Below are 27,435 nucleotides of genomic sequence, written 5' to 3'. Positions count from 1 at the left end.
CATTCTCTATACCCACTGAGCCATTTTTTATCAAACTCGTCTGTCATATACTATAGCGGATATATCTTATCACGTAGACTAATCTTAGTCATAAAAACCAACCCAGAAAGAGAAAACAATCAAGGAATACTCTGATGTGGTAAAGACTTGGTATATCTGCAGTTTGCAATTACTTGAACATATAGTATTTTTCAACCGTCTATTTATCCCTTGTTCGCCTAGATACTATTTGAATCGAACCCGGGTTGGGTCGGTTCATCTCTCAGATCTCGTCAGCGTAGTACCTCTCTATCGACAAGATAGTACTGTCCCATTAAGAAGAATGAAAAGCCACAGACAATGAATATGGATCTCTTAAGCATTTAATGGAGCCCTACAGAACTCCGCATCATCTCAAGAGAGCTCGTTGAACCCGTCGAAATACAGCAAAGAGAAGAGTGAACAGTCTCAAGAATGCGAAATCATGCGAGTGAATTGATAGATAATTTTTATTACTCACAGCTGGGGTTGTAAGCGTAGTTGTAAAAGGGGAGATTGGAAGGAATGAGTATTATGCCCGCAAGCTGACCGCGTGGCAGAAGGAAAGAAAAATATTGCAAGATGTAGGTTTAGCAAAGATTAAAAATGTCAATATAAGTCAACAAGAAGGCTATAATGCAAGTTTGGATTATAAAGTGAAAGAAGCAACCGCGAAACCTATTTGCAAAGCCGGACACATCAAAGAGCAAAGAATCCAACAATAGGTTAGGAAGAGAAAGACCAGTTCAGACTCTGCTGAATCATGAACCTTGGGAAGAGCTTAGAAATACAAAGCTTAGGAATAACGCGGCGGTCTTAAAAATAGAAGTCAATATGGCTGAAGCAGAACCCCCCTCCCAACATCTTCCTTCACATTCCAACAGCATTAAACGACTGTATTGCGAATCTAACTAGAACGAACCCAGTGATTTTCCATTAACTTACCCTTCCAGCACGCCGATTGTCTTATCGGGTTCTTCGCCTGCGGAACCTGTCGAGAACTGCTATAACATTGCCGTAGACACAGTGGAAGAACCCTGGGATCCCAACGCCCGCAGAAACCTACCATCGCCTAGCCGTTTATCACTGTAGAAAAGCCCAAGGAGGCGCCATATCCCTCGTTGTCCTTTTTCATCTTCACCTCCTGCAACTTTTCGAGCCCTCTGGAATCCACCGAGATGGCCTGCTCCTACAACAATCTACGAAGCTAACTGTTAGGGCTCACAGAGCAGAGATTATGCTGACCAGAGGTTTATGTAGACTCAAAAGCCGAGTGAGAAGCCAAAAGATACCAGGTATGCAACTTTCAGTCAGCAGTTATTAGAGTCCGTGATATGGGTGAATTATCCGGGTCTTGAGGAGAAAGGATGAAGCCAACTGACCTATCTGTCCACCCAGGACACTCCAGCATATCTTCCACGAGCCTTTTTCGGAACCGCAGTGTAGACCCGAAGCTTCCACGGTCATTACTATTATTCAATTCTTCCCTTCCTCCTGATCCACGCTGCTCCACATTCCTACTTTACGCACTCTGGAACTAGTCGTAACAAAGCGTAGATAGCGTCAACGTCAATAAGAGCTACTTACCTCCAAGGATGCGCGAGACGACGAGAGCGACGACAATACCATATGACTCTGTAAACGAAAAATCCAGCACATTTTCAAACACTACTAACGAGTTGCGTTCGCTTGCAGACCATCTTGGCAGTTCCGGATCATCACTGACTTCGCATCACTTTCATGGCAAAGACATCCTTTTCACTCCAGTCATTACTTGACGAAGTTGTATTTGGGTGCGCTGTGAAGGGCATTTGATGTTCAAGAATACCCGTGGTTCCTTAGCTGTTTCTGCGACAGGTTTAGATTCAATGAGGGTTGATGAGCCTGGGGTTGTTAGTGGTAGTGTTGGTGCTGTGACTTTTTGCTGTTGTGCTGCTAATTTGCTTTTCAGCCAGTTACTTCTGAGACTATCATGCTGTATAAGGAAGGAAATGGAGGCAGCTCAGCCTCCAGCTGACATATTCCGTGGATCATGGTTATTTTTAAAACGCAATGCAAATCCGAAAGCTTACCTTCTTCTGGATTAATAATGTCTCTATTAACCGGCAAACTTTCCAAACTGATGATTTGCCTAATCTTACAACCCATGCCGTATAAAGTGTAGCTAACGGATAGTGACTGTCAACGAGGCCTGGGAGAGTAAGAGACGACTAACCTGAATTTACGGCTATTCCCAACACCCTCTTTCTTAATGAACCATCACACACGCTGTGCTCATAATCTCACTGTATGCTCAATAGAGAATATAGGTAGAATCGATGAATGGAAGAACGGTCTATGTACACATCCTGTCAGTAAATCTGGGATATCCTGGATATCTGGCTAGAGTGGTAGGCGCCAGACTGTGTCGGTTTTCGAGAACTGTAGTGTGGACTGCTTAATACTTCTTCGTCGTTGCTATTGCGTTTGTTATGATAGACTGGGAACGCCGTTTATGGCGGTGTTGGTGGTTGTTGTGGTCACTGTGGCTGTTGAGTTGGCTATCATTCAGTCTTTCCGTAGAGATATTCGCGGGTTGTGCTTCTCGTCGGCTTTAGAGTAGGACGATGGATCTGTTAGTATGGGTTCCTAGAGTTAGAACTATTCTAAGGGCATGCGGAGTTGCATTGACTATAACAATATAGGCGAGTAGGCCAGGCTGAGGCAGTAGCTTAATAACAGCAGACAACAAAGGGTTGCATAAAGATCGCAGCCTCGAGCGAACTCGCCAGTTGAACTTACCTAACTTGTACATAAAGAAATGCAAAGAAATCAACTTTCTATATATGAGAGTAAGAAATTGTCTATAGTTACGAGCAACCAGGCTCAATTTGAGGGAGCAATGGGTTCAACTGTGCGGTCTCTCATGATGGATGAGTCACAGTGTTCTTATTTCTAACCATGATTATTCATCATGGTCATTCCGAGCTGCAGCTCGCTGAATAGTTGCTTAAGAGTGGGTGTTTCCTGGTTAAACGGCAAAGCCGAAAGCTTGTTTCCCCTTCCTCCCCCCCCTCGGCGAAGACCCCTACCCTTTGTCAAGGAGTAGCTATTCTGATAATTTGACTCAAAGACCATAATGGGATATCAAGCTTGCGATATCCAGATTAGCCCAAAGCCAAATGCGTTGCTCTGTCTTAACGACTTTGCCGCTGCGGGAAACATACATCGACTAAATTCAAGGCAAGTACTTTTGTTGTGCTTGTGTAGACCACACACCCTCAAGATACTAGCTCTATCCTTGGTAATATATTAACTAAAGGGGAACTTGACGAATGGCTGGGTAACGATGACCGGCATCTCGCAGCCAGCCACATTGGTAGAGGACGACACAGAACAGAAGCTAGCAGGAATACCAGCAACCTCACTATCACCCAAGCAAGAGTTCTCAACTGTTCATAAAATGGGATGTTCTCTCCATGGTATTAGGCATACTAAAGCGTATAGAACGAAGAACCTGCAAGGGAGTTTACAGAATTTAAGGCGTAGAAGCGTTATTCTGGCATGCGCTTGAGGGAGAAATATGCGGTGAGTTAAATAATTTAGCTCAATAATATTCTTCCTCTTGCTGTGAATTCTGTTAATATGAGTTTCTTTGCTTTTTCGATTTTCCTTTTCTTTTTATAAAAGATGGGAGAAAGAGGATCTTGGTCTTGACGAGCCTGGGGAGGAGAGAAATATAGGATTACAATCAAGACATTTAATTAGGTGATTATTTTTGAGATCCGGAACCCGCGCTGGGTTGGATGATCAGCGCAGACCGGTATTGCACTGTCATTGATATCCAAAGCTCATGAAGCCAGGCCCTTATCAGTTATAGGGCAATTTTGGCGCTTAGGGCTGTTTCCCGGTTCTTCTTAGTTCATGAGCACAGATTCGTCAGGGATATAAATCTTCGGTCTCGATGCCTTTTACGATATTACTTGCCGAGGGCCAGAAATAATGCGTTGTTGTGCATGCAAACCTGCAGGTTAGGCTCTGAGGAGTTTGGTAGATATTCGAGAAACAACCTCACATATGTACAAGACGGGAAACAGCCTCTCAACGCTATCAAAAGCACCTGCACAGCATCTAACAGACATTCAAGGTCGCGTCACCAGTAATATCCCAGGTGATATTCTCGCCGCACGGATTCTCAACTACGTTCGCCCCATTGACCTCGAGGCTGATGCTCACATCGCGCGTATTCTCAAACTCATCCCTGGCCGCGATCCTCACATCGCCTCCTCCATTGACGCTGCCGCCCAGAATACTAACGCCATAGCAGTTCTCAATGAGGATCGCGTTGTTCTCTGTGTCACTGATGTCCACATTGCCAATCTCAACACCTCCACTCTCAGAGACACAGAAGATGCCTCTTCCTCCACCGCGCGCAATCACGTTCTCAACATAGACATTGGTGTCGTAGCTCCCATCGCTCAGGCGACCATTTGCATTGGCCATCCTGAACGTCGCGTAGCCGGTGCCTGCAGCGACGTTGTCTCCGTCAACCGTCCCGATACGCGCGTTCGTGGTGGTCTGCAGGAGAAGCCCGCACTCCCCGACGTCCCGGGCAATGACCTGGTTGATGGTGAGACCATCAATGTTCCAAGTTTCGACAGCGTGGCTTCCCGCGCCAGTGATGTTGATCACATCCATCGAGACATCAGAATTCGCCGCCTCATCGCGCTCGAACCGGATCCCCAGCCCTCCGCTCAAATTCATCGTGATCTGACCGAGAGACAGACCAGAGACGCCGTAGAAGTGAAGCCCAAAATACGGGCTCCCAGTCAGCGTCAAGTATGGGATCTGCACGTTCTCCGTGTTCAATGACCGGATATTTCCTCGGCCGCTGTTCGCCTGCACGTCGATCGTCCCGCATCCTTCGAAGATGCGTCCACTGGGAATGGAGACGACATTGGTGCCGATAGAGCCGGATGCAAGAATGGACAGACGCTGGCCCGAGCTTATCCCGTCGAGAGCGCTAGTGATCGCGGTATAGAAATCGGACCCAGAGTAGACCTCGCTGCCCTCAACAGTGGCCGTGTAGGCACCCTCGGAGCCGTCAACGATGGCGTCGGGGGTGCCCGAGCCGCACTGGGCGGAGACAGTTGCAGCGAAAGCTAGGACTGCCGCAGTAATGAAGTTGGACTTGGTCATCCTGATTGAGGCCTAGGAATGAGGCTTATCGAACGCACTCTCCAGCTACTGAGAAGAAAGGCCCTTTTATACATGAGGGTCTTCACCGGCCCAGTATGTATCAACTTCATACGCCAAGCGGGCCTGAAACCCCCTCCGTGCAGATCACCAGTCCTGCCAAAATAATACCTCCAATGATACGAGCGCGTCCAGTTCTGCCGAGCTATGCCTGACGCCAAGCTCGGGGAATTGCTGTTTCTGAAGAGGGACTCCGCTTGCGTCCCCCTTGGCTGCTCAGGGTGTCTCCTGGCGTTTCTAACATGGATGAGGTATTCCGGCAGGCAAGTCAGGGACTCCACATACACGTTCCTCAAGAATGTATGCTCAGGAATTTGATATCCAACGCTCCGTACATCCGGTGTCCGTATAAGGCACAATTCCAAGTGAACGGGCCCGGAGACTAGAAGTCCCTCCGCTTCGGTGAAAATACGTGGCCAAGACTTTGCATCCAGGAGGGTACCTCTCCCATTCTCGGTCTTCTCTATCCCGATGGTAGGACGACGCCTCTGGAGCAGCTGTAGAGGATATGAGACCAATAAGCTGCCCAGTCTATTCCTCTCTACAGTCACTTGGTACCTAAATTGGAACTTGATTCTCTAGCTCAATCTGCACTACGTTCCGCTGCATGAATCACTTTGGACGGAACAAAGACCTTTGCCTTGGTTGCTCTTATGAAGTCTTTGTATATTCTAACTAAGGCTGGGCGGTTTCATCTCTACCTTGGAAACGGCCCAATCTGGTTGGTGAATAAAGTGGCCGTAATAACAGAGTCTCTTTGGCTATATCTATTTCAAACGAACTTCACACGAAATCAAAAGACCGTAGGTGCTTTTGAAGGAATGTGCATCATGCGATCAAGCCAAAGGAAGCTCATAGGACGGTGAGTCCTATGTAGGTGAAAAGGACTCATGAACGAAGCTGCTGTAGTGGTAACTCTGCAGGAAGCCTGTATTGTGGCGATAATCAAATAGTATAGACTGCTAATTGATCTCCATACGATTCGTATTCACGTTGATGATTTTCTGTTTCCGTACTCAAGGATCGAGCAGGTCTGTGAAATCTAGCGAGAGTATTAGCCCTATACGCAACAAGAACAATTCTGTTATCAATATTAAAACCATTAAGACTCAAACATATTACAGCTCGAACACAAAGTTATGTATTCACGTTAGCCCATCTCACTTCTTCCTCCGTCCATTCCATTTCTTCACGCGGAACAGGTAATATACTGCCGTCGCAACAAAGATATTAAACCCAATATACACCCAGATCAACCCAAAGTTCCTCCAACGATCGCTCCAGTATATCTGGCTCGCTGCCAAATACTCATCCGCCACAGTCAGAGAACAATACTCGCAACCCGCCGTCGCAGACGGGTTCAGTACCTGGCCACCAGCGACACTGATGTACCTCTCCATATATTGGCCGCAAGTCTGATTCGTCGGGGGATCGAAGATTGAGAGCTCATTCTCGCCGCAGACAACTTCTCGCCCGTGAACTTGGGTGGTTGCCATCCCGGCTACCCAGTAGGTAAACGGCGAGACGCGGTACATGAAAATCCAGAAGCCTGGAAGTGCGTCGGGCGGCTGCATAACACCGCAGAAGGTAAGACACATACTGAAGAGGAGGATGACGATGGGACTAGCTGTTTCGGCGTTCGGCATCGCTGCAATGCACATGTGTGCGAAAGTGCTGGCATAAACGTAAAATTGGATGCAGAAGAGGAGGACGAGGCCCTCTCGGTCTGGTCCTTGGCTGGAACCGACAACGGGGTAGTAGTAGCAGACGAAGGTTAGAATACCCATCAAGACCTGGTAGGGGATCTCAACGAGGATGTTGGCAATCAGGAAGGCTTTCCAGGAATAGGCTTTGCTGGGTCGCTCGCGGACTTCGTAGAGGGAGCGTTGGGTGATAAAGAGGGGCATTATCTACGTGGGCACCGTATTAGTTCTGCTCAGTGGGAGGAAAGGAAAGAAACGCAGTACCTGATTCACAAGCGGCGCAAAAAGTGCGCAGACCATGAAAAGCGAGAATACAAGTGTTTGCAATCCAGCGAGAGATGTCTTTGCATCGTAGAACGAGAAGCCGATGAACAGGCCTGCCACGATCGCCAACGCCCCTTTGGAGATGATATACTCGGGCATGCGCCAGTACTGCTGGAAGACGCGAACCGTGACGACATACAGCTGGAACCAGAATGGCATCGCGAATTCTGATTTAGTGCTACCATCGTCAGTTTCTTCAATGGCGCCTGCAGTCCCTCTCTTCTTCTCGTGGATCCGCTCGATCTCCTCCTTCACAGCCTGACACTCTTTGCTGCCCTTCCACACATCAAACCAGTCAGTACCACGGTCATTCACCTCGGCGTTCACGACCTCGATCATATACTCGGCAGGATTCTCCGCCTCGTCGCATTTGCGCGCCCCGTTGGACTCGAAATAGTCGAGAAGAGTACGCGAGTTGGGCCCTATGGGCCCAAAGTAGACTGTTTTCCCGCCCTTGGCGAGAAAGAGCAGCTGATCGAACTCTTGGAAGAGGATCGCGCTGGGTTGATGGATCGTGCAGAGGACCGCTTGTCCGCTGTCTGCTAGCTTACGGAGGAAGGTGCAGATAGCCCAGGAGGATTGGGAGTCGAGGCCGCTGCTTTTGTTAGTTCACATTCTCCCGTAGGATCTCTTGGACGCAAAGAACATACCTTGTGGGTTCATCAAGGAAGAGTAACAACTTTGGCTTTGCGGCCAACTCAACGCCAATGGTCAACAGTTTCCTCTGTTCGACATTCAGTCCCTCCCCGGGCGTGCCCACAACAGCCTCTGCAAAGTCACCCATCCCAAGCATCTCAATGACACTTTCGACATAGTCGTGTTTCTCCCTGATGGAAACAGACGCTGGTTGTCGTAGCAATGCACTAAACCGTAGACTCTCGCGCACAGTCGCGGTCTCCAGATGCAGATCCTGCTGCTGGACGTAGCCAGTCTTACGCTGGAAACTTGCATCAAGGCCCTTGCCGTTGACAAACATGTCGCCCGTGATAACGCCCATCGTTGTTCGGTGCGCTAGAACATCGAGCAGGGTTGTCTTGCCGGCGCCACTGACACCCATCAGCGCGGTCAGCGTGCCGGGTTTGACCCAACCTGAGACGTCGTCCAGCAGACGGCGTGGCTCACCCTTAATCTCGATGTCGTAGGAAATGTCTTTCCAGGTGAAGATGTCGCGTTGTGGGGGAAGAGGGAGATCGGTGTTCGTCGGCGATGGGCTGGACGGTTTGATGTCGCTCTGTGTGACGGCTTTCTCTTCGTCAGTAGGTCTGGTGTATCCTGGACGCATGTACTCCGGTACATGGCCCCGTCTGAAAACCAGAGCTTCGGCAGTGCTCGTTGTTGACGAGTTCAGCTCCGACGCGAGGAAGTAGATGGCCATGAACCCAATAAGGAAAGCAAGAAGAACGCCGAAGTTTCTCCAGACATGGCTGTAGGTGTAGGTATAGTTGAAATTGATATAGCTATCTCCACTAACCATCCTCTCTCCGGCAACAGACCCGAGCGAGGAGCAAGAGAAGCTATCCCCGTCCAGATCTGCATACGACGGGACAAAAGCAATACAGTCAAAGTCCCTTCCGTGAAACTCGTTCGCGATCATCGCCTCGAACGCGTAGTAGATTGGATTAAGGTAATGGATCCACTCGAACCATGGGTGCATTGAGGGGACAGGGAGAACATAGCCCGTGTACACGACGAGCGCGAGCATGAGGACTCCAGCGAGACCCATCGCTTGCGCAGCGTTCTTTGTAACGGCGGCCATAGTGCGGAAGACCGCGCTCATGACGAACATGACCGTGAACGACATTAGAAAGTAGATGAAGAACTGCGCTGGTTCACGGCGCAGGTTCGCGAGGAAGTACATGATTACGTTGAAGGCGACAGCGAGCAGAAACTTGACGGGTACATCGCTAACCACGCCGGCAATCGCCTCGGTGGCCGGGTGGTAGAACGCGTATGACGCTTGTTTCTCGACGATGGGCCGTTGCGAGTAGAGGCTCGTGATCTCGGACATGGCTGTCAATGCATTGAGCAGCACAGCATAGAAGAGTGTCCCGCCCTTGCTCTGGAAACCGGCCGTTGTGTTGGGCGAGTCGTAGAATACTGAGCCGGTGATTAGGGCTATCACGATCTGCCCGACGACTGTGCTCATGGTCGAAGACATGTCGTTCCAGATACGCTGATATGCACGTTTCGTATTGAGCTTGATCTGCATAGGAATGCTGAGGATGTATGGCGAAGCTGCGCGTGAGTTCCTACTCTGCGAGTTCTCCTTTCGAGCTCGCAATTCTGCTGAGGCCTGCTCGTCGTTGCCGGTGGGGTGTTGGGTCTCGAACTCAGTCATTTCGCCCAGCAGAGTCTTGTACTCGGGGGACTGTCGCCAGTATATCTCGAAATCCTTTGGTGTCTTGGGCACGACGTCTTCCATTCCTGCTCTCGCCTTCCTCTCCAGCGGATTGGTGATAGAGGTCAAGAAATCGCCTGTTGTCTGTCTGGCAGGGCAAACCCAGCCCATCCGCTCGAAGTATTCTTTAGCAGTGCCTGTGGGCCCGAAAAATATCATCCTCCCCTCGTAAAGCACAGTGACCTTGTCGAAAACCTCATAGATACTCTGACTGGCTTGGTAGATAGCGACGGCATGCGCAGCACCCGCAAGGTCTGCACTCAGCCTTAGAGCTTGGACAAACTTCAGTGCCGTAGCCGAGTCAAGGCCTCTGCTCGAGTTATCCCATGCTGCGAATGGTGTCATCGCTAGCGCCATCTCAGCAATGGAGACGCGCTTCCGCTCGCCGCCTGACACACCGCGCACGAAATCATTGCCGACTTTTGTGTTGTGTGTGTGGGAGAGCCCGAATATGGCCATGACAACTGAGGCTGCGTATGAAGCGAACTCGTCGCGGGACATGTTCTGGAAACGGTGCGCAGGCGTGCGTGCTGCGGCAGCAAATTCTAGCGTTTGGCGGACTGTTAGATGGGGAAAGTGCTTGTCGACCTTGATCGGGGGTTAACATGCTATGAGTCGAGCTACAGTGAACTAAGCAGGAAAGATGTACCTCTTGGTTATAGACAACCTCGCCCTTGAACTCCTTCATCATACGCTGCTGTGATACCCCTATTGGATCTCGTTAGCCCAACTATTTCAGGACCCGGTCACGGCAGTCTATTCTGAAGGTATACCATTATAATGCAGGACGCTGTCCGCGTCAATATGCAGCCCATTGGTCTCGCCACAAACCGTTTTCAGGAATGTACTACACCCGGCCCCTGGCCTGCCGAGAACAAGGAGCAGCTCCCCAGTCTTCATCACGCCGTCAAATCCATGCAGGATGCGTCTAGGCTCGATTCGCCTGTGTCGCAGCAAACTCGCGAATCGCAATGGCGCAGTCAAGACGGAACCCACGGTTGGTTGGAGCTGCAGCGCCGAGCCTGAGCCCGAGACGGTCAGATTTCTGAAGAGGATTCCTCCAGACGGGGTAGATAGACCGTGCTGTGAAGCGTCGGAGACCGCAGCCCGTAGCCACTTCTCGAGAGAGAATGAGGCGGAGTTGGGGTCAAGGGTTGCGTCTTCTAGGTCATCGTTGGGTGGATTGTCATGCGAGGGAACGGCTGCTGAGCCTGGTCGGCACTGGGCTTTTGATTGGTTCGTTGCTATTCTGCGCAGGTTCAAGCTCTCAGCTTCACTGATCAGGTCCATGGGAGAACGATTGGTGGGCTGCGACGAAGACACGATCGTGTCCGTCTCTGATGAGCCTGGCGGCAGCTCATCGGGAACACCCATGGTGGTGAGAATGAACTGGTGCAGCAACAACGATAACCCTGGAAACTCTGAGCAAGCTACAGGGCCAGATAATAGACAGTTATACTCATGGTTCTTTACATGCTGGACCGGAATCATTGTCTCCGGACTATACTGAAGAATTACTCCGGCCCGATATTTGCTTTTGATGGGGATCAATAGTCCAGTGATAGGCCGGCTTACAACCACACCGAATCTTGTTCCGAACCGGATCGTCCAATAGTCTTTCAATGAACTCGGAATTAAGAGTCTAAGCTAGATAGAGCCGGCGGAGGGCGGAATTGCTCTTCCCTACTAGGGTTGTACGCGTACAGGATCATCTTCCAGAAGCCGCGATCGCAGCCACCCTCGGCCCTCAAGAAACATAAGAGAAGAGCCGGCAGAGCTGTGCGGCATGGGAAACTTTAGGTTACGGGTAACTCGAACAGTAGCAGTCATTGGAAAAGCTAGCTCAATTAGATTCCCATGTCATTTAAGTAATGAACCTCTGGGGAAGGAAACGCCACAATAGCGGGATGTTTAGACTGAAAATGGCCTAAAGAACAAGAACTGAATGCCCTCAAAGCATTTATTCAGTTCGCTCATTTTGCTTGTCAGCGTTTGTTGCTGGTCTCGTAGATAGTCCTTTCATAATATGTCACTAAAGCCCGCTCTAGGTAAGTGCTGTAACCAACAGGTGAACTTTCTTTCTTCTATATTCTCCTTTTCTTTTCCTTTTCTTTGACTTTTTATTTTACCCCTAAGTGAGCCCGATGGCTAGAAAGACCATAGATTCTGGGCTTTTTATGGTAGTTCAGGCTCGACGCAAAAACACGTTGCCCACTGTAGTTGGTGCCGTTATATTTGTCCTTTCATAGGGCTCTTCTCACTAAATTCTCCTGCTAAATTCATCAACCAAGATTATCTGATGCGGCACTACATTGCCGCTACCTACCAGAGCGACTCGTGTCATAGTCAATCGAAGCCTTGGTTTCGAAATGCTCAACTAGTAAAGCCTGCGGGTGGTAGCCCTAACCGGCGTTTCGGTTCACACCTGTCATTTAAACACTCTTAGAGTTCATCTTCCTCGTGCGCGATCGCGATCGTCACTGGCAGTCTCTGGCAGCCCTTTTGTCCACGATGTCGTCGATCACGTCACCTGCAAGCTGCAGCCTGGTTCCAATTAATTGGTTCGCCGAAAAGCCTGTGATGATCAGAGCGGGAATTGAAGGAAGTGGGCCGGTCGCCCAAGTCATCGTCTACCACGAACTCCACACCAATTATCATCGCACTCAGCCCCTCAAACACAACTCTACGTGCCTACGTGTTATGCGGCCATGGAGGAGATCGTCGTCATGTTTACCGGATCCGGCATCACTGCCCTCCTTGTGTAGGTGATCGGCACTAACAGCCACTTTCGAGACCGACAATTGCGAAAACGCACCAACAATGCAAGCGGCACATCTTGGGTCGGACGTGCGGGTGTTATTGAGTATAAGTTACTCTTCCATGATCAAAAATAGACTGTCTGACCGCGCTGTCAGCGGTTGCCAGTTGGAGCTAATCTCGGCAGTCTGAATCTCAAGAAAGCTGTTGGCCCTTCAGTGACTTGGTACTGGTATAGTGCAGTTAAACATTGATGGTCTCGAGTTTCTTGCCAAATCCCCATATCGCCCTAGCGAGTTTCAAAATATCGATTTTTCCTCTTCTCACTGATATGTATGACAGCCTCAGCGATGTATCATGTCACCTATAAATAATGAAACCTCCCTGGGACGTGCAGATGCCGTTTCTTTGTTGCTTTGGCGGCGGTAATTCTCACTCAGTGACCACTCCTAGTCAAAGAAACGTTCTCTATTAAACGCCGCTGCATATGGCTATCATTTACTGCTGGAAGTTGGCCGGCCGATCTGTTGATGCTGGACTTGACCTCGATCGACAGATAGAACCGCATAGCCCTCTTGATGTATGCCGTCGCCATGAATGAGAGCAAGGCGGCTCGGGAGCTATGCCAATAATAAAGATAATACTTTGATCAGATGGGCATCTGCGGTAGGCCATTGGTGCCTCATAGTGGAAGCACCGAGCGTAACTTGGTGTTGTTGCTTGTCAGAAGTCATTCATTCTATGCCAACCGTGCCTTGAAAATAGTTTTCCACTAGGCGTTATGCAGCCAGGATCGAATGAAGAAATTCTCTTGTTCTTGTATATGTCTGTGGCAGCATTAATCCCTCCTACGACAACTTCAATACCTTCGTGCACTGGGTTTAAAGCCAGGTGAAAGCCGAAAACTTGCTCAGCCCGGCTTCACACGCTTTGCATTAGTCAACGGTAGAGAAGAACTTGCTCCGGCATCCTTTTTATTAGCCGTTATCTCGGGGTCTAAATCGATCACTTTACTCCTTGCTCAGAGACCGACCTCAACCACGTCTACGAGGCCGAACAAAAAGTGGTTCATGACCTGGTTGCAGCAGGGCTCAATCTGGTCACCGATTCTGAGAACTCGTGGCTTCTATCAGGGAGTATCTAATAGCAGGACTCGGCCATTTATCTGCTGATAGTTCTTCATATGGCCCTTTGCTTGTCCAACACTCCCTTCCTGAGGCACTCTATGAGATCTTTCCTTTCTTGCTCCCAGGGCATTCATGGTCTTATTTGGGAACTGGAGCTGTTTTAAATAAAAGACGCACAGGCCCACGAGTCTTCGGGAGGCACCTTGTGAATTATTACGCGCAGCTTTCGTGAGTTCATAACGACCATGTTTCTGTCACGAATGCTTCTATGGCTGTGGCGTTGAAGGTCGTGCGCAAACTGTCCCGAACAACCTCTCGGAGGGTTCAAAGAACATATATTGTCGAAGAATTTGCAATAGTCGTCGGGCATGGTTGTCATGGATGCAATAAACGCTGCGCAGTAGCCAGTATTGAAGTTGGATATCTATGGTAAAGTCAACGATACCTGAAAATGGGCATGTTTGTAGCCACGGCTGCTTTGAAATCTGCTGCAGAGAGTTACATTGAAGGAGAGGCTGTAACCTGGCTAGATTACCAAAGAAGTCGTAGTGCAGTACCTAACTTCTATTACCATTCATTTCACAGTTCACTCCCCTTCCAACTACCAATATCCGTATATCGAATCCCATCGGGCTAAAAGTCCTCCAGCCGAATGACCCCGTACGACGGCTCCTCATATGGATGCGCCCTGCCACGGTCAGTATCTGTACTGAACCCTATAATCTCCCTTCCATATATAAAGACTTTATAGAATATAAAGAGAAACTTACTTCTTCAACGCCTCAACCGCTTTCCTCGCCACATCAACTCCCACACAGAGCGTCTCGACCCTGAGCTCCTCGATCTTCTCAAGCTCGCCCACCTTCCCAATGGCGGGATTTGCTGCGTCACCCGGCCTGAATTGACCTGTTCCCGACGTCACCCAACAGCATTCGGTGTAGTTGCCCGGTCCTGGGTACCGGCCTGCACCTGCAGCGAAGATCGCTTTCTGGACGGGCTCGAGGGACGATGGGGGGACGTGGAAGACTAGTTTAAATTTCTGAAGGGCAGCCATTTCCTTTGCTAGTCCTGGAGTAAGAGAGGTATGGGTAGACGTTTGTCTCTTGATAGTTACGAGTGTTAAGTTTGAAGATTTGAAGTTGGCGTTGACAAGTGGGCCGAGTGGGGTGAGATGTTTACCCCGCTTTGATACCTATACAGTGCAGAGTTGTAAGTGCAAGAATAATATAAATCAAATTAAATACAGCAAATAATTATATGTTTAAGCATATAAATAAGTATATAAGTATATATTTGAGTAAGTAGAGATAATAGAGATGATACTCGGCATATGCAGATTATATATATACTTCAAGGAAAACATCAGCTCTAGTATCTATAAATCGAATACTTTTGCTGTCTCACAAACCCTCCGGTCCAACCTCAATCAGCTGGAAAGACCCAGGAAATCAGTAAATATACCGGAATCCAGTCTCCTCTTCCTCCACCTGCCTGACGACCCGTTTTTCCATCCAGCTCTTCGCCGAAACCAGAGCCCCTAGCCTTTCAGCCTCTCGGTTCCTGCTCCCGTAGAGCAACCTCAGCGCAGTTGAGACCGCGATCGCTGCAGCATTCGCGACCACAATGGTGACCTTAGCGGGAAGATATCTGTGACGTTCATTCACTGTCAGTGACGTACAGCTCTACGATTGATGCGGAAAGGTCAGATTAAGAGCTTGGGAAACGTACTCAGGAGCATCCCTCGCCTGAAAGGTCTGCGGGCCGATGATATTCGCAATGCTGAATGCTGCAGATATAAACGCGCAGCCTGTGACCTTGCCGGTATACCCCTTAAAATTCGCTCCCGTCCAGGCGAAGATCAGAATCAAGGGGGCGACAGTCTTTGAACACAGGCTATCAATTCTTATGTTCAGTCAATTGGGTAGTTCTGAGCAGATTTACCGTATTTACCATATAAATCCCCACCAACAATCCGGCCTGATTACTCTTCGGCAGAAAACTCATGAGACATGAGCCCAATAGCGTCGGGACAAGCAAAAGGTCGATCGCAAGCCACCTCGAGTACCCCTTTGCGACTGCGTATGTGGACAACAGGATGGAGAGGATACTTACCACGCCAGACGGCATGTTCAGGAGAGCCGATTCCTTAGAAGTATAACCGAACCCCTTTATTAGGATTGAGGAAAAGGTAACGATCAGACCAGAAGGGATAGTGACGAGGATGGTGAGGAGGCACAAGAGCCAGGTTTGGGGATCACCTAAAGTAGTTAACACCGAGGGCGCGTGGAATGTCTTGTTTCCGAGCCCGCCTGTCACAGCGCTCTTTAACCGGTGGAATATACGTGTTTTCGCGTCCGGGGACAGGAAAGACGCTGTTTCCGGTGAGACCGGCAGAACGACCAGAACGAGTAATGAGACGGCAATATTTGCAAACCCGATAACGAGAAACATAATCCTCCAACCGGAAAAGGATTGCGAGGACGAGGCATGTTGTGCACCGAATGAAATGAGACCGCCGAGGATCTGCCCCGTTCCGAGACCGCAATACCAAAGCCCAAAGCGCGGGCTTGCTTCAGCGGGTGTGTACCACATGCTTGTATAGATGGTCAATGCGGGTGCTGCGGGCAAGTCAGAGGCTGGTATGATGTTTGACAGGGGAGAGGGGTGGAATACCAATTACAGCTTCTGCCGTTCCCAAAAGGACACGGAGGGCTAGAAGCCCGGCATAGTTCTGCACTGCAGCAGAGCAGCAGAGCATCACGCCCCAGATAAAGATATTGGCGGCTAGGACCTTTGTGACGGGGTATTTCTGCAGTAGGTATCCTTCCGGTCACTTTAGCTCAGCCGTGCTGACGATCATACCGGAATGAAGTGAAGGCGCACCTTGTGGGACCTCAGCAACTGCATAGGCGATAAAGAACGCAGTTGCTAGCCAGGAAAAGTCGTTTCCAGACATGGAGAGCTCATCTTGTATGCCCATTACATTTGCGTACTGGCTTGTTGTTAATGTTATGGTAAAATGACTGAGTTAGGGTGTAGATTGGCTGTGCTTACATTTAGACACACTTTGTCAAGAAACTGCAGGAAGTAGGCTAGGAACATTATCGGGAGGATGCGAACGTCGATACGGCGGAGTAGAGATGTGTCTGAAGTGGGCTCGTGCTCTTCGAAAATGTCATTGAGGGTTGGATTGTCATGATTGAGGTTGTTATCTTGTTCCTTGCTGTCCATTGATCAATATTGTTAGAAGCGTGGTCTTTGAGGATGTGGAGTAGCCATCAACACAAGCATAGGAACCGCGTCTCTTATAAACCAACCTGAGGGGTCTGGGCAATGAAGGGGTTACACTGGCAGAGAAAGCGCTGTGATATTTGTTGCTTCACATGTCATCTGCATCCCTTGCAGATTCCTGGTAGCCATTGGACGCCTTAGATTACTCTAGCTGGTTTCTTATCAACCCCTTGTCAGCAGCCGTTGATTCTTTCTGTTTAAGCGTAAGTGCAGAGAAAGCGGTCTTACGATCCTTGTCAGAAGTATATATATATATATATTATATAAAAACATACATCGACGGAAAAAAGCTACTGGTAGTCAGTTTCTGGTCTCCTAAATGGAATCGTTCGCGTACGTATCATTCGATAGCAGACTGAACGCGCAATGATATATGTACAGTTTACCTCTTCCGCGCTCTCCAGAACTGCGCATCGTACGCATTCCGACTGAGCCCCCTCTTATTCTGTCCATACGGGACATACATACTCCTAACCTTGCCGCCCAATCCCTCTCCCTGCGTCAGCGTCCCGCAGACAATCCCGGCTTGATCTGAAACATCAACCTCAAACTCAAACCCTAACGCCTCACTCAGCTTTACAATCTCATCGAGTGAAAGCTGCAGCCATGGGCCTGTCCCGTAGAGCAATGGACCCAGATTTATCCACCTTCCGCCGGGTTTCAGAAGACGGTAGATCGTCTCGAGATAGTTTAGCAGATTGCGTGCGGTATCGATGAAGAAGAGGGTCACGATTATGTCGTAGGTGCTTGAGTCCGCATCTTCAAAGATGGTAGTGAAGTCGCCTTCAATCATTACTATACTTGCCTTGGAGGACGGCCGCGGAATGGAATCGGGGAACGATACGCCGCGCTGCATGTCGGACGTGGTGGCGTGGTGAGACCACCAGTCTATATAGGGGTGGTAGACCAGGCTCTCCGGAGCGTTGATTTGGACTACATAGCGATGGATCAGGTTCATGTATGCGGACCACTCGTTGATCGTTACTTCGAAACCTAGATAAGACGACTGGGTTTAGTACGTTATTCAATGGAAGCTCCAAGCTACATGGGTCAAATAGGCATACCTCCTAGAGCATCGATCTCGTAGCCTAATCGCCCTGCCCCTGCACCAGGAACCAAGACGCTGACCGGTCTTTCCTCACCCCCGCGCTCAATACCAGAGATAGAGTCCAGAATACATCTGAACGCACCCTCCCTCTCGAAGAGTCCCTCGTCCGACCAGTCTCGCACAAAGTGTTTCATGGCTTGGACGACGCTCGTCCGATCAGCACCCTTCTTCTCTTTCTCCATATCCTGAATGAACACATCCAGTTCGGTCTGCTCAATGCCATAAAACTCCATCCCAAATCGTACAATATCCCCCGCGAGCACGTCATTATGGTCATAAAGATGCTCGACCGTATTCAGTTTGCGCGTATACCCGATCACTCGTTCAACAAGCTGCTTCTGGCTTTTCGGGACGTGTTTGTACAGATCGCGCCACCTCTTTACTTCAGCCGAACTGCGTTCTTTGTACCTGCTGAAGCCGTAGAGGGCCATGAGGAGCCGGTGTCGCGGGTGAGATGCGCCCCATGTTCCGCTTGTCCGGTCGAGGCGGCTTTGCAGGCGCACGTATTCTGTATTCTGGCGCGTGTTATGGTCAATGGAGGGAACTGATGAGTTGGAGACGGGGTTGGAATCGAGTGTGACGTTTGAGACGATGACTTGGCTGGCTTCCTCCCACGGATTCGGCGCTTCGAATAGTTTCGCCGTTACTCTATAGGCCAGGAGCAGCAGCCAAAGAAAAATCATTCTGAGGGCCAAGTGTCAGCAAAAAAATCGTTGGTCACTTTAGGCTATATATGTCTCTTAAGGTAGGGCATCAAGGTCCCCAAGCCAAGACTCCCCTGTCTTGGCTTGCAGTAATATCGCGAAAGAATGTACCATAATTTCCAGGCTAATGTCAATCGAGTCTTTGTAGAGCAAAGAGGGCTACGGGGTAGTAATTAGGAGATTAGATGGGCCTAGAATGATTGGCGTCTTTACCTAGAGGATGGTTCAACTGGCATCTACGAAGGCATTCATTGACAATCATTGACAGCCGTCTGTCACACCGTAACGGTCCAATAGAAGTTGACCGACAGACTATATACTGCGATCCAGACTTGAAGCAGGTATCCATACAATCAAGTAGAACCAGCTGCAGATCAAAATAACCTCAGTAGTATCTAGTCAGTGCCCCTGTGTATACTATTACGTTCGCTTTGCTTCACTCTGGTTGGCGGCTCCGCTCTCCTCCCACCTCTCTTAGCGTGACATCAATGACATCAGAGGCTGTCCATCCCCATATGTATCGAAGAACCAGTGTAGCACTGAGCTTGATTGCCTCCGACCAGTATATGCTTCACCAATCAAACGGGCAAGAAAAATCCACCGAGGAGCTCGCCGTTGATCAGAACTACCTCTGACATCATCACGGCCGTGTCACCTGAACGCCTGCAAGAGTCTGTTTGCAGGACTCTGCAACAAATATAGAGATAGAGAATTCTTTTACTTAATTCTTAGGGTCGCATATAGCTTAGTCTGACCTGATGTCGTTCCGTTTTGTTGCGCCAATTCATCCCCGTGAGCCCTCAAGCAGTGCACTCCCCAAGCGCACGAAGCGCTCGGCTGCTTGCACGGCTTGCAAGGCGAGACGGTCTCGGGTAAGCTGGCTTTGGTATCTCTTTACATTGAAGAAAATGACCTGAAAGATTCAATGGCTCACGAAGTAGTGTGGCGGGGGATTTCCCTGCGACAGGTGTCTCGAGAGCGGCAGCGAATGCGTCTTCGCGGGTCTTGACCGGCGAAGAAAGTGTGCCCAGCGACGAATGGAGCAGGAGCTCGACACGGTACAGAGACAGTTGGACGAAATCGTTGAGGCGTTTGATAACCGTGACTATGAGAAGCTTGGAAAGATAATCGACAGGGTGAAGGAACTGCGTGCTGGGTATGGCGAGGGCCGACGAGACCAGGAGATCACGGGCAATCGCGCAACTTCAGACGGGCTCCAGTCAGATCCCAGAGCCCTCGGGGACACACGAAGATGCAGCTCTCCGTCCTCCTCGTCCCCCTCGTCCGTCGGATCACTCGACGAGGTCGATACCCTGACCGAAGACCCGAACCGCACCGAGGAAAGCAGAGCAGCGGGGTATATTGGCAAAGAGTCTGAGATAGCATGGATGCAGAAACTCGAGACCGAGGCTTGCAAGATGGAAGGCGGACAGGATAAGATGACTGAGGAGTCTATCGCGTCTATGAGCTACCATGTCGACAATCTCTACCTCACCGATCCAGCACCCGTTGATCCCAGGCTCTTACCACCGCAGCCGTGGGCAGAGAGTCTCGTAAAAATCTATTTTGGCTCGATCGCCCCGTCTTTCCCTCTCCTCAACAGGACACTGTTCATGTCCCAGTTTGAGGCCGCTTATTCTGGCTCGGCTTACCCCACCAGTAAATGGCTGGCTGTGCTGAACCTGGTTTTTGCTATTAGCGCAAAGTACTATCAACTGGCCGAGCCTGTCGCTGGCAGGGACGTCGACGATCGTATCTTCCTATCAAGAGCCTTGTCCCTCCGTTCACCGCATCACCTAGTGCTTGACCATGCAGACCTGCACCAGGTCCAGATCGATCTCTTACTGGCCATCTACTACCTCGCCTCGGGCCAGGTGAACCGGTATGTCCCCCATCAAGTACAATGAAGCAGCCTCTAACGTCCCAGGTCATGGCGGGTGAACGGCAGCGCCGCACGCTCGGCGCTCTGCCTGGGCCTGAATCTCCGTGCATTCAGCGAGCACATCGATCCAGTTTCGAAGGAAACAAGGACGCGTATCTGGTGGGCCATCTTCTCCCTTGAGCATCTACTTTCTAGCATGACCGGCCGCGTACCTTGTCTAGACCACCGTGCCATGTCGCTGTATCCGCCTGTCCCGTATGACGAGGACGACTTCGACCATCCTGAGCTGAAGACAATCCTCGGAATGACTGAACAGCGTGAAAAACGGCTCCATTATACAATATATGCTACCAACGAGGAGCTAGCCAAACTCACTGCTTGGCTGCGATCCATAGAGCCGAACGGGTCTCTCTTCTTCTTTCACCTCGTCGACCTATCGATCATTACCCATGCCGCCGTGATGGCCATCTACAGCCTGCAATCGACTCGAGAGAGTCACAGCGGCCTCGGCCAATCCGAGATCCCGCGCTACCAGTCGATGCTCCAATCGTGGGTCTCCAATCTGCATCCGGCGTTCGCATTTACGGATAAGGACATGGAGCCCAGTCTCTCTCGGGACTCCCGCGCACAAGTTAGCCTGGCCTTATCCTACTACAGCTCCCAGATCATCCTCAGTCGCCCGTGCCTCACGCGCCCAGACCTCAAAGAAGGGACAAATATCCGCTTCCCACGCTCGCGGTTCGGAAATAACACCGCGAGAACGTGCATCCACTCCGCCCTCTCGCTCATCTCCGTCCTCCCCGACGAGCCAGATACGACGTGGATGCTGAAAAAGTCACCATGGTGGTGCATACTTCACTATATCATGCAAGCGCTCACGGTGTTGTTGATCCAGATCTCCGTCGGCTTTGTCCCAGACGACGTCGGAAAGGGCAGAAAGAAAAAAGGCCACGAGGCCGAGGAAAGCAACCAAGACCGAAGCGAGGGGATTGCACCCGAGGCCGTCTGGAATGCGTCTAAGAAGGCTCTCCGCTGGCTCCATTTCATGGCGGACCTGGACCCGAGCTGGCACCGGGCTCATGAGATAAGCGAGGGGTTTCTAAGGCGGATTGCGAAGGCGAAAGATCTGAATATGGACTTTCTACCGGGGATTCGACAGGAATCCCAGATGTCTGGCTTTGATTACAGAGGGCCTGGGCATGAGATGGGCGGGGGTGGGAGTGCCAGAAAGCAATCATCGTCATCTGGTCTGTTGCATGAGGAACCCATGAATTGGGGCCCCGACTGTACTATGTCCGAGGGAGATTACGGACAAGAGCATCAACAGCATCCGTTTGTGTTGGATCCAACCCTGTTCTCGGTGGGTATGTGATTTTCAAGTTGAGTTCAGATATGGTGATGTTTTATAGTTTAGTATGGATCTCCTTAGCTTTGGCTAAAAACAGCTGTATTATGAGCAAATACCCAGCTTACTGTATTAAAGGAGTTAATTCTGCAAATAACCAAGAAAGGAGTTCTTCAATGTAGTTCAATTATCCTCGGAAATCATAAATAGTGCTAGTCAGGGCATTGTTCCTGCTAATTCGGCATACAGGTATGGCACCATAAAGGCTAACCAGAGGCGAAACCGGACAATCTTCATCTAGAGAAGGGGCACCCCGGTAATGGTTATTTAGACCTTTTCCCTCTTCTCGCCTGCAGCTGCTACCAATGTCATCAGCCTTTCTGCAATATCAACGGCGAACCCTCTATCATTCACATCCCTCGGATCTTGCACAACTCTGACCTTGCCTTCCAGTCCGACCATGAGAACGTTCGCAAGCGCCTCATCCGCCTGTTTATCCTCAAAGACGCCTCCAGTCGTAGAAATTTTGCTCACTCCACCCTTAGGAATCACCACCTCCACAAGCCCAGCTTTACCCTCCCGTACACACCCATTCACCTTCTCAACGATGAATCTCCCTACGGCCTCGCATTCCTCCCTGGACGTCCTCATGAGTGTTACACTGGGGTTATGCACAAACAATTTCCTTCCTTGATACTTCGGCGGGACCGTCTCGATCGGGCCGAAATTGACCATATCTGTCGCGCCGACAGAGATGATAGTTGGGATACCCTTCTTCAGACTCGTTTCGAGTCGGCGGCGATCACACGCCATTTCCCCTCCCGCGATGAGATCGCAGATCTCCGTTGTCGTCAGGTCGAGCATCGCGTCGAGGTGTCCTTCCTCCACCAGCCGCTCCATGGCTTTCCCTCCATGCCCTGTTGCGTGGAAGACATAGACCTCGACAGCGTAGTTGGTTTCGAGGTGCGACCGGATCGTGTCGACACAGGGCGTCGTCACGCCGAACATAGTGACTCCCACACGGAGTCTGCTCTTTTCTGACTGGGCTGGGGTAGCGGATATGCTCGCCTCAAGACGCGCCTTGTATGCGCTCGCCATCCCGACCATCGCCCCCGCCGCGTTTTCGAGGACATCCTTCAACAGTCGATTCGACCCAGCAATATCGACGACACTGTACATGAGCGTGAGGTCTGTCTCGCCGACAATAGGGCCCGTGTTTCCTGAGGCCACGGTGGAGACGATAAGTTTGGGCAGACCAATCTTTGCGGCGCTTCTCATGACAGCCGAGATGAGACTCGTGCCGCCGCTGCCGCCTACGCCAATAATTCCATGGACGTCCTGTGTCTGTAGGAGTTCGGACACACATTTCGTGGCACAGGCCGTGATGATAGAGATTGCCTCGCCGCGGGGGAGGACAAAGAGGTCTTTGGTTGGGCTTGGAGAGTCGAGATCGGAGGCGTACGGGTATTTTGTTATCAGGTCTGTATGCGAGACTGTGATGGCTGGGTCAGAGTCAATCTCGCTGCGGACGCCGCAGTCGATGAGAGTGATCGAGAGAGGCGTGTTGAGGCGGCTTGCTGTTTGGTGGAGCTGGGAGTGGAGGTAGAGCACTTCGGAGCGTTTTGTGTCGAGCGTTCCCAGGAGGATGAGGTGCATCTTGGTCTCGGCTGGGCGTGTTTACTCTTGAGCGACTCTATATGAATTCACAATTTAGGTCCAGATTTAGATTGTCTGGATGGAGCTCGCTTTGCTCAATTTGATCCATTCGAGGAGGCTGTAAGCTGCCGGTCATGTGAAGCGGGGAAGCTCCAGCACGATGACTTCAGTTTTTGTGTGTTCGTTTAGGGACAACATTCCTGTCTCAGCATCTCACCAACTTTTCACTTTTCCATTCTCTCCTAGTTCACAGAGAGCAATAAGATGGCACCACCAACCTCCCGCCCCGAGATTCTGTCGCGCCTCCGTGCCCAGATCCAAGCGGGCAAGCCTATCGTCGGCGCTGGAGCCGGTTTGGAACCCCGCAATCCCGCTCATGGTATCGCACACAGAGCTGACCAGCACAGGAATTGGCCTCTCCGCTAAATCTGTCGAGGCGGGCGGCGGCGATCTGATCATCATCTACAACAGCGGGCGGTTCCGGATGGCTGGTCACGGGAGTCTCGCGGGGCTAATGCCATACAGCAACGCTAACGAAGTGGTGGTCGAAATGGCGTCCGAAGTGCTGCCCGTTGTGAAACACACGCCCGTCATCGCGGGCGTGTGCGGGACAGACCCACTTAGGGACATCCCTCGTTTTCTCTCCCAGCTGAAGGGGATGGGGTTTGCCGGGGTGCAGAATTTCCCAACAGTAGGCCTGATCGATGGGCAGTTTCGGGCCAACCTGGAGGAGACGGGGATGGGGTATGACAAGGAGGTGGAGATGGTGAGGGCCGCAAGCGAACTGGGCCTCTTGACGACCCCGTATGTGTTTAATGTGGGCGAGGCGGAAGCAATGGCAAAGGCCGGGGCGGATATCCTGGTTGCCCATATGGGACTTACAACGTCGGGCACGATTGGCGCTAAGACGGGCAAAACGCTGGAGCAGTGTGTGGATGAGATCCAGGCGATTCGAGACGTGGCGGTGAAAATAAACCCAGATGTGATCCTGCTGTGCCATGGGGGACCGATTGCGAGGCCGGAGGATGCGAGGTTTATTCTTGGACGAGTGGCTGGCTTGCATGGGTTTTATGGCGCCAGTTCGATGGAAAGGTTGCCTGTTGAGGTGGCCATTAAGGATACAACGGCGGAGTTCAAGAAGATTGCGTTGAGGCACTAAAACAAAAGCCATCTACTGGGACATCAGAGGTTCATTAGCTAGGCATGTGCAAGAATGCAATGGCTATAATTATCTTATAGCCCCTCTGGCTCGCAATGGAGCATCCTGGAGGCGCCTCATATCTACTCATTGAAAGCCATCAGGATCCCTGGGGTCTCAAATAGCTCAGAATAAATTGTCAAGTTCGACGTTCCCACCTGGAAGGCTCTCCCTGAATCTGCCTGCATCTCAACTTGGACAGTGGATGTACCTTAGGCGACCTAAAACCATAAGTGCGGAATAACGGCAGTCCTGACGCGCAGATTTATATGCATTAAATGGAAATGAACTTTTGTCAAGAAGTCTGTTCTCTATAACGATCTTGAACGTCTGTGCTCCATGGCCGGCGCAGTATGCCAGTGTCTACGAGAAATGACCTTTTTTCTCGCATAGCTGGCCCTTTTGTAAGTATTGTAAGCAGAAAAATCTGTAGTTCCAGAGCATGATGATATTTGTTTACGTAAACATAAAATGAAGTTGTGCCTGCAGAATTTTTCATGTACATGGTGATAATGGTACCGAGGCTAGACTTGATTGTTTGTCCTGGATAAATTTGATTAAGACAGAAAAGTCGTGTGATATTTTGTTGAGACATACAAACTCAACTTCATTATGTAGGAACTGAGAGATCCACAAGTTAGCCAGCTATATTGTGTGCAGTCCATCAAATTGCTTCCGTTATTCAATGAAAAAAAACTTGATATCAGCAAGCATAGTCTGAGGATAATCGGCAGAGTTTCGAACAAGCTGCCGCAGATACTACCAGGCGATAAAGCTACTCGCAATTGGTTCTACGACATCTATAAAATAGCATGAGAAGAATAGCGGATTTCGATCGCCGCTGCATAATACGCCAAGGCATTTTCGTATGTCTCTGGAATACCTTGCACTTCGGCTCCTGGATCGTTCTGGATACAGAGTTATTGTAGTATGCCTGTGATATGTATCTTATATCTTACGCTCAAATCGTGCCAGGCGCTTCTCGATCTCGAGACTATTTATCCGGTATCTCTCATGGCTTTTGTCAGTTGAAGAGCACCAAAGCTCGCCGTTATCTACGTACTTTCTGTTCAACGGGGGAAGCTTTAGGCGTATGTCTATCTCCCCTCATATATCCTCCGAACGTAGCCCTGAGGTTTGACACCCGATTTGACCGGTAGACCATAAGGCACAGGTCCCCAATGTATTCTATCAATAATTTAGTCCATCGGATTCCTAACAGCACAGATGCACCTCCTCTAGGAACAGCCACAATGTATAATATGCAACTGTACCTGTTCGGTTAAGAGCCCTGTCTGGCAATAGATATACACGGACAGTTATCCTATCACAAATTTTGCATCTATAGCATTGCTTTATCCCCTCTCTTCATCACCTTCGGCCTCAAGATTGACTGTTGCGACATGCTCGCGACTAGCCTCCCACGCTCATTCCAAACCCTGCCCTCCGTATACGACCTCCCCTCACCCCCCACGATGGTCTTAATCTCTCTCAACAACCAGTCACACAAATCAAACTCGTCGCAGAAGAACCTAATCGCAAAATCCAGCGTCGCACAAGCGGCGGCATCATCAAGGAACATCCCGCTATGTGCTAGCGGCGTGAACGTCAGATACGCGTCAAGCATCCACGCCAGCCCGGCGTAGTGGTCTGACTTGGCGGACAAGGGGGTGCGACAGCGGAACCAGTCTGCGGACGTTTTTGCCGTTAGGGGAAGACGGGCTTGATGAGGCGGTTGGGGCTGTTCTTTCACCATGCCGTGGAGATTATGTGCAGAGATTCCCTCCGGGGCTTGTCGGGCCTCGAAGAAGCGAGCAATAAGTCCGAAAAGCGTGTTGTAGAGCGATAACGATTCAATTGATATGGTGCCCTGCTCAACCTTCTTCTGCCCAGTTTCTTGGGGTGTGAGACATGATTCCGGCTTCGAGTAGATATGATCCGGAGGGGAAGAGTATTCAAGAAGAGAATCTTTTTCTTTCTTGTGGAAGTCTGCAAGCATAATGACACATAGTCTCGTGGTGGCATTCTGGACCTGCGAGATTTCAACTTGTCTCGTCGCGAACGTACGTGTATCCCGGAGCCGACGCACAGAGCAGGTGATCTTGCTGTCTGTCAACACCGGCGCAAGGAAACTCCCTGTCACACTGTAGAGATTGTACCCATCCGGTGCGGTCTGGCATGCTGCCTGTACTCCAACACCGAGGGCGCAGCCACCGTAAGAGTAGGAGGCGGTGTTGCCTTGGCGCTCTGGGTTGAAGCGTGCTTGGAATGTCTCAGGGCCGACAGGTTCTACTGAGATGTGTTCGGCCAGGGTGCGCGCGATATCAAGGGGTAGATTCGAGGGCATTGCGTCGATGGCTGGTATCTCCTCGGTTATTCAGGGTTCAAGGACTATAATAGAGTTTGCAGCGAGAGCCGAGATCGGCGATGACCAATCAGTTCAAGCTCTAATGATGACAAATCAGGTACCTAGCGCAGCCTCGGTCCAATTCTTGTCACCAAAGGGCGTACAGCAGAACCTAATTGCAGCAATGACTATATGCTTGATACTTTCCTGCATCCAGCTATGACCATATGCTTGGTGTCTTTCTACAGCGAGCCCAAAGCTGTTGTTACTTTCTGTGAATAAATTGCCAGCGGATAGGTAAACCACTAACAAACACTTCTCCATCACCATAGACCTATCAGA

At 50.3% G+C, this 27,435-nt stretch overlaps 10 protein-coding genes across 10 annotated transcripts, besides 3 other annotated features; 2 read left to right on the top strand and 8 right to left on the bottom strand.

Moving 5' to 3' along the window:
• Positions 1-27,435: part of a sequence feature (contig 1.165 538..114598(-1)) that runs on past both edges of the window.
• Positions 926-1,829, bottom strand: ANIA_08926 (uncharacterized protein; the record flags this gene model as incomplete). The annotated part of the gene is made up of 5 exons (XM_677103.1): positions 926-929; positions 964-1,009; positions 1,085-1,207; positions 1,606-1,653; positions 1,745-1,829. 5 exons carry the CDS (start codon positions 1,827-1,829, stop codon positions 926-928), a joined length of 306 nt encoding a protein of 101 aa, XP_682195.1.
• Positions 2,566-2,630: a sequence feature (Short protein (ANIA_11635, CBF84642.1) was converted to a misc_feature.).
• Positions 2,800-2,812: a sequence feature (Short protein (ANIA_11635, CBF84642.1) was converted to a misc_feature.).
• Positions 4,129-5,196, bottom strand: ANIA_08927 (uncharacterized protein; the record flags this gene model as incomplete). Its single annotated transcript, XM_677104.1, has 1 exon — positions 4,129-5,196. The coding sequence occupies one exon, from the start codon at positions 5,194-5,196 to the stop codon at positions 4,129-4,131; it is 1,068 nt and encodes a 355-aa protein (XP_682196.1).
• ANIA_08928 (type V ATP-binding cassette transporter atrA) lies at positions 6,414-11,052 on the bottom strand (the record flags this gene model as incomplete). Its single annotated transcript, XM_677105.1, has 5 exons — positions 6,414-7,163; positions 7,221-7,875; positions 7,931-10,266; positions 10,328-10,386; positions 10,452-11,052. 5 exons carry the CDS (start codon positions 11,050-11,052, stop codon positions 6,414-6,416), a joined length of 4,401 nt encoding a protein of 1,466 aa, XP_682197.1.
• On the bottom strand, positions 14,039-14,654 carry ANIA_11154 (uncharacterized protein). The gene is made up of 2 exons (XM_050612715.1): positions 14,333-14,654; positions 14,039-14,250 (listed from the first exon to the last, which is right to left on the bottom strand). Exons 1-2 carry the CDS (start codon positions 14,614-14,616, stop codon positions 14,196-14,198), a joined length of 339 nt encoding a protein of 112 aa, XP_050468601.1. The 5' UTR covers positions 14,617-14,654; the 3' UTR covers positions 14,039-14,195.
• Positions 15,011-16,793, bottom strand: ANIA_11153 (putative MFS transporter; the record flags this gene model as incomplete). The annotated part of the gene is made up of 6 exons (XM_050612714.1): positions 15,011-15,209; positions 15,291-15,442; positions 15,504-16,180; positions 16,236-16,385; positions 16,446-16,554; positions 16,617-16,793. The coding sequence occupies 6 exons, from the start codon at positions 16,791-16,793 to the stop codon at positions 15,011-15,013; spliced, it is 1,464 nt and encodes a 487-aa protein (XP_050468600.1).
• ANIA_11151 (uncharacterized protein) lies at positions 17,236-18,644 on the bottom strand (the record flags this gene model as incomplete). The annotated part of the gene is made up of 2 exons (XM_050612713.1): positions 17,236-17,846; positions 17,918-18,644. The coding sequence occupies 2 exons, from the start codon at positions 18,642-18,644 to the stop codon at positions 17,236-17,238; spliced, it is 1,338 nt and encodes a 445-aa protein (XP_050468599.1).
• On the top strand, positions 19,424-21,961 carry ANIA_08930 (Zn(II)2Cys6 transcription factor; the record flags this gene model as incomplete). The annotated part of the gene is made up of 4 exons (XM_677107.1): positions 19,424-19,537; positions 19,607-20,547; positions 20,593-21,911; positions 21,957-21,961. The coding sequence occupies 4 exons, from the start codon at positions 19,424-19,426 to the stop codon at positions 21,959-21,961; spliced, it is 2,379 nt and encodes a 792-aa protein (XP_682199.1).
• On the bottom strand, positions 22,220-23,548 carry ANIA_08931 (Tm-1-like ATP-binding domain-containing protein; the record flags this gene model as incomplete). The annotated part of the gene is made up of 1 exon (XM_677108.1): positions 22,220-23,548. One exon carries the CDS (start codon positions 23,546-23,548, stop codon positions 22,220-22,222), a length of 1,329 nt encoding a protein of 442 aa, XP_682200.1.
• ANIA_08932 (TIM-barrel enzyme family protein) lies at positions 23,769-25,027 on the top strand. Its single transcript, XM_050612712.1, has 2 exons — positions 23,769-23,900; positions 23,956-25,027. Exons 1-2 carry the CDS (start codon positions 23,813-23,815, stop codon positions 24,705-24,707), a joined length of 840 nt encoding a protein of 279 aa, XP_050468598.1. The 5' UTR covers positions 23,769-23,812; the 3' UTR covers positions 24,708-25,027.
• Positions 25,547-27,093, bottom strand: ANIA_08933 (uncharacterized protein; the record flags this gene model as incomplete). Its single annotated transcript, XM_677110.1, has 4 exons — positions 25,547-25,654; positions 25,810-25,934; positions 26,021-26,070; positions 26,255-27,093. The coding sequence occupies 4 exons, from the start codon at positions 27,091-27,093 to the stop codon at positions 25,547-25,549; spliced, it is 1,122 nt and encodes a 373-aa protein (XP_682202.1).

Source organism: Aspergillus nidulans, chromosome VII (assembly GCF_000011425.1).
Source record: "Aspergillus nidulans FGSC A4 chromosome VII".
Lineage (NCBI taxonomy): Eukaryota > Fungi > Ascomycota > Eurotiomycetes > Eurotiales > Aspergillaceae > Aspergillus > Aspergillus nidulans.
This window is presented reverse-complemented; position numbering and strand designations above follow the sequence as displayed.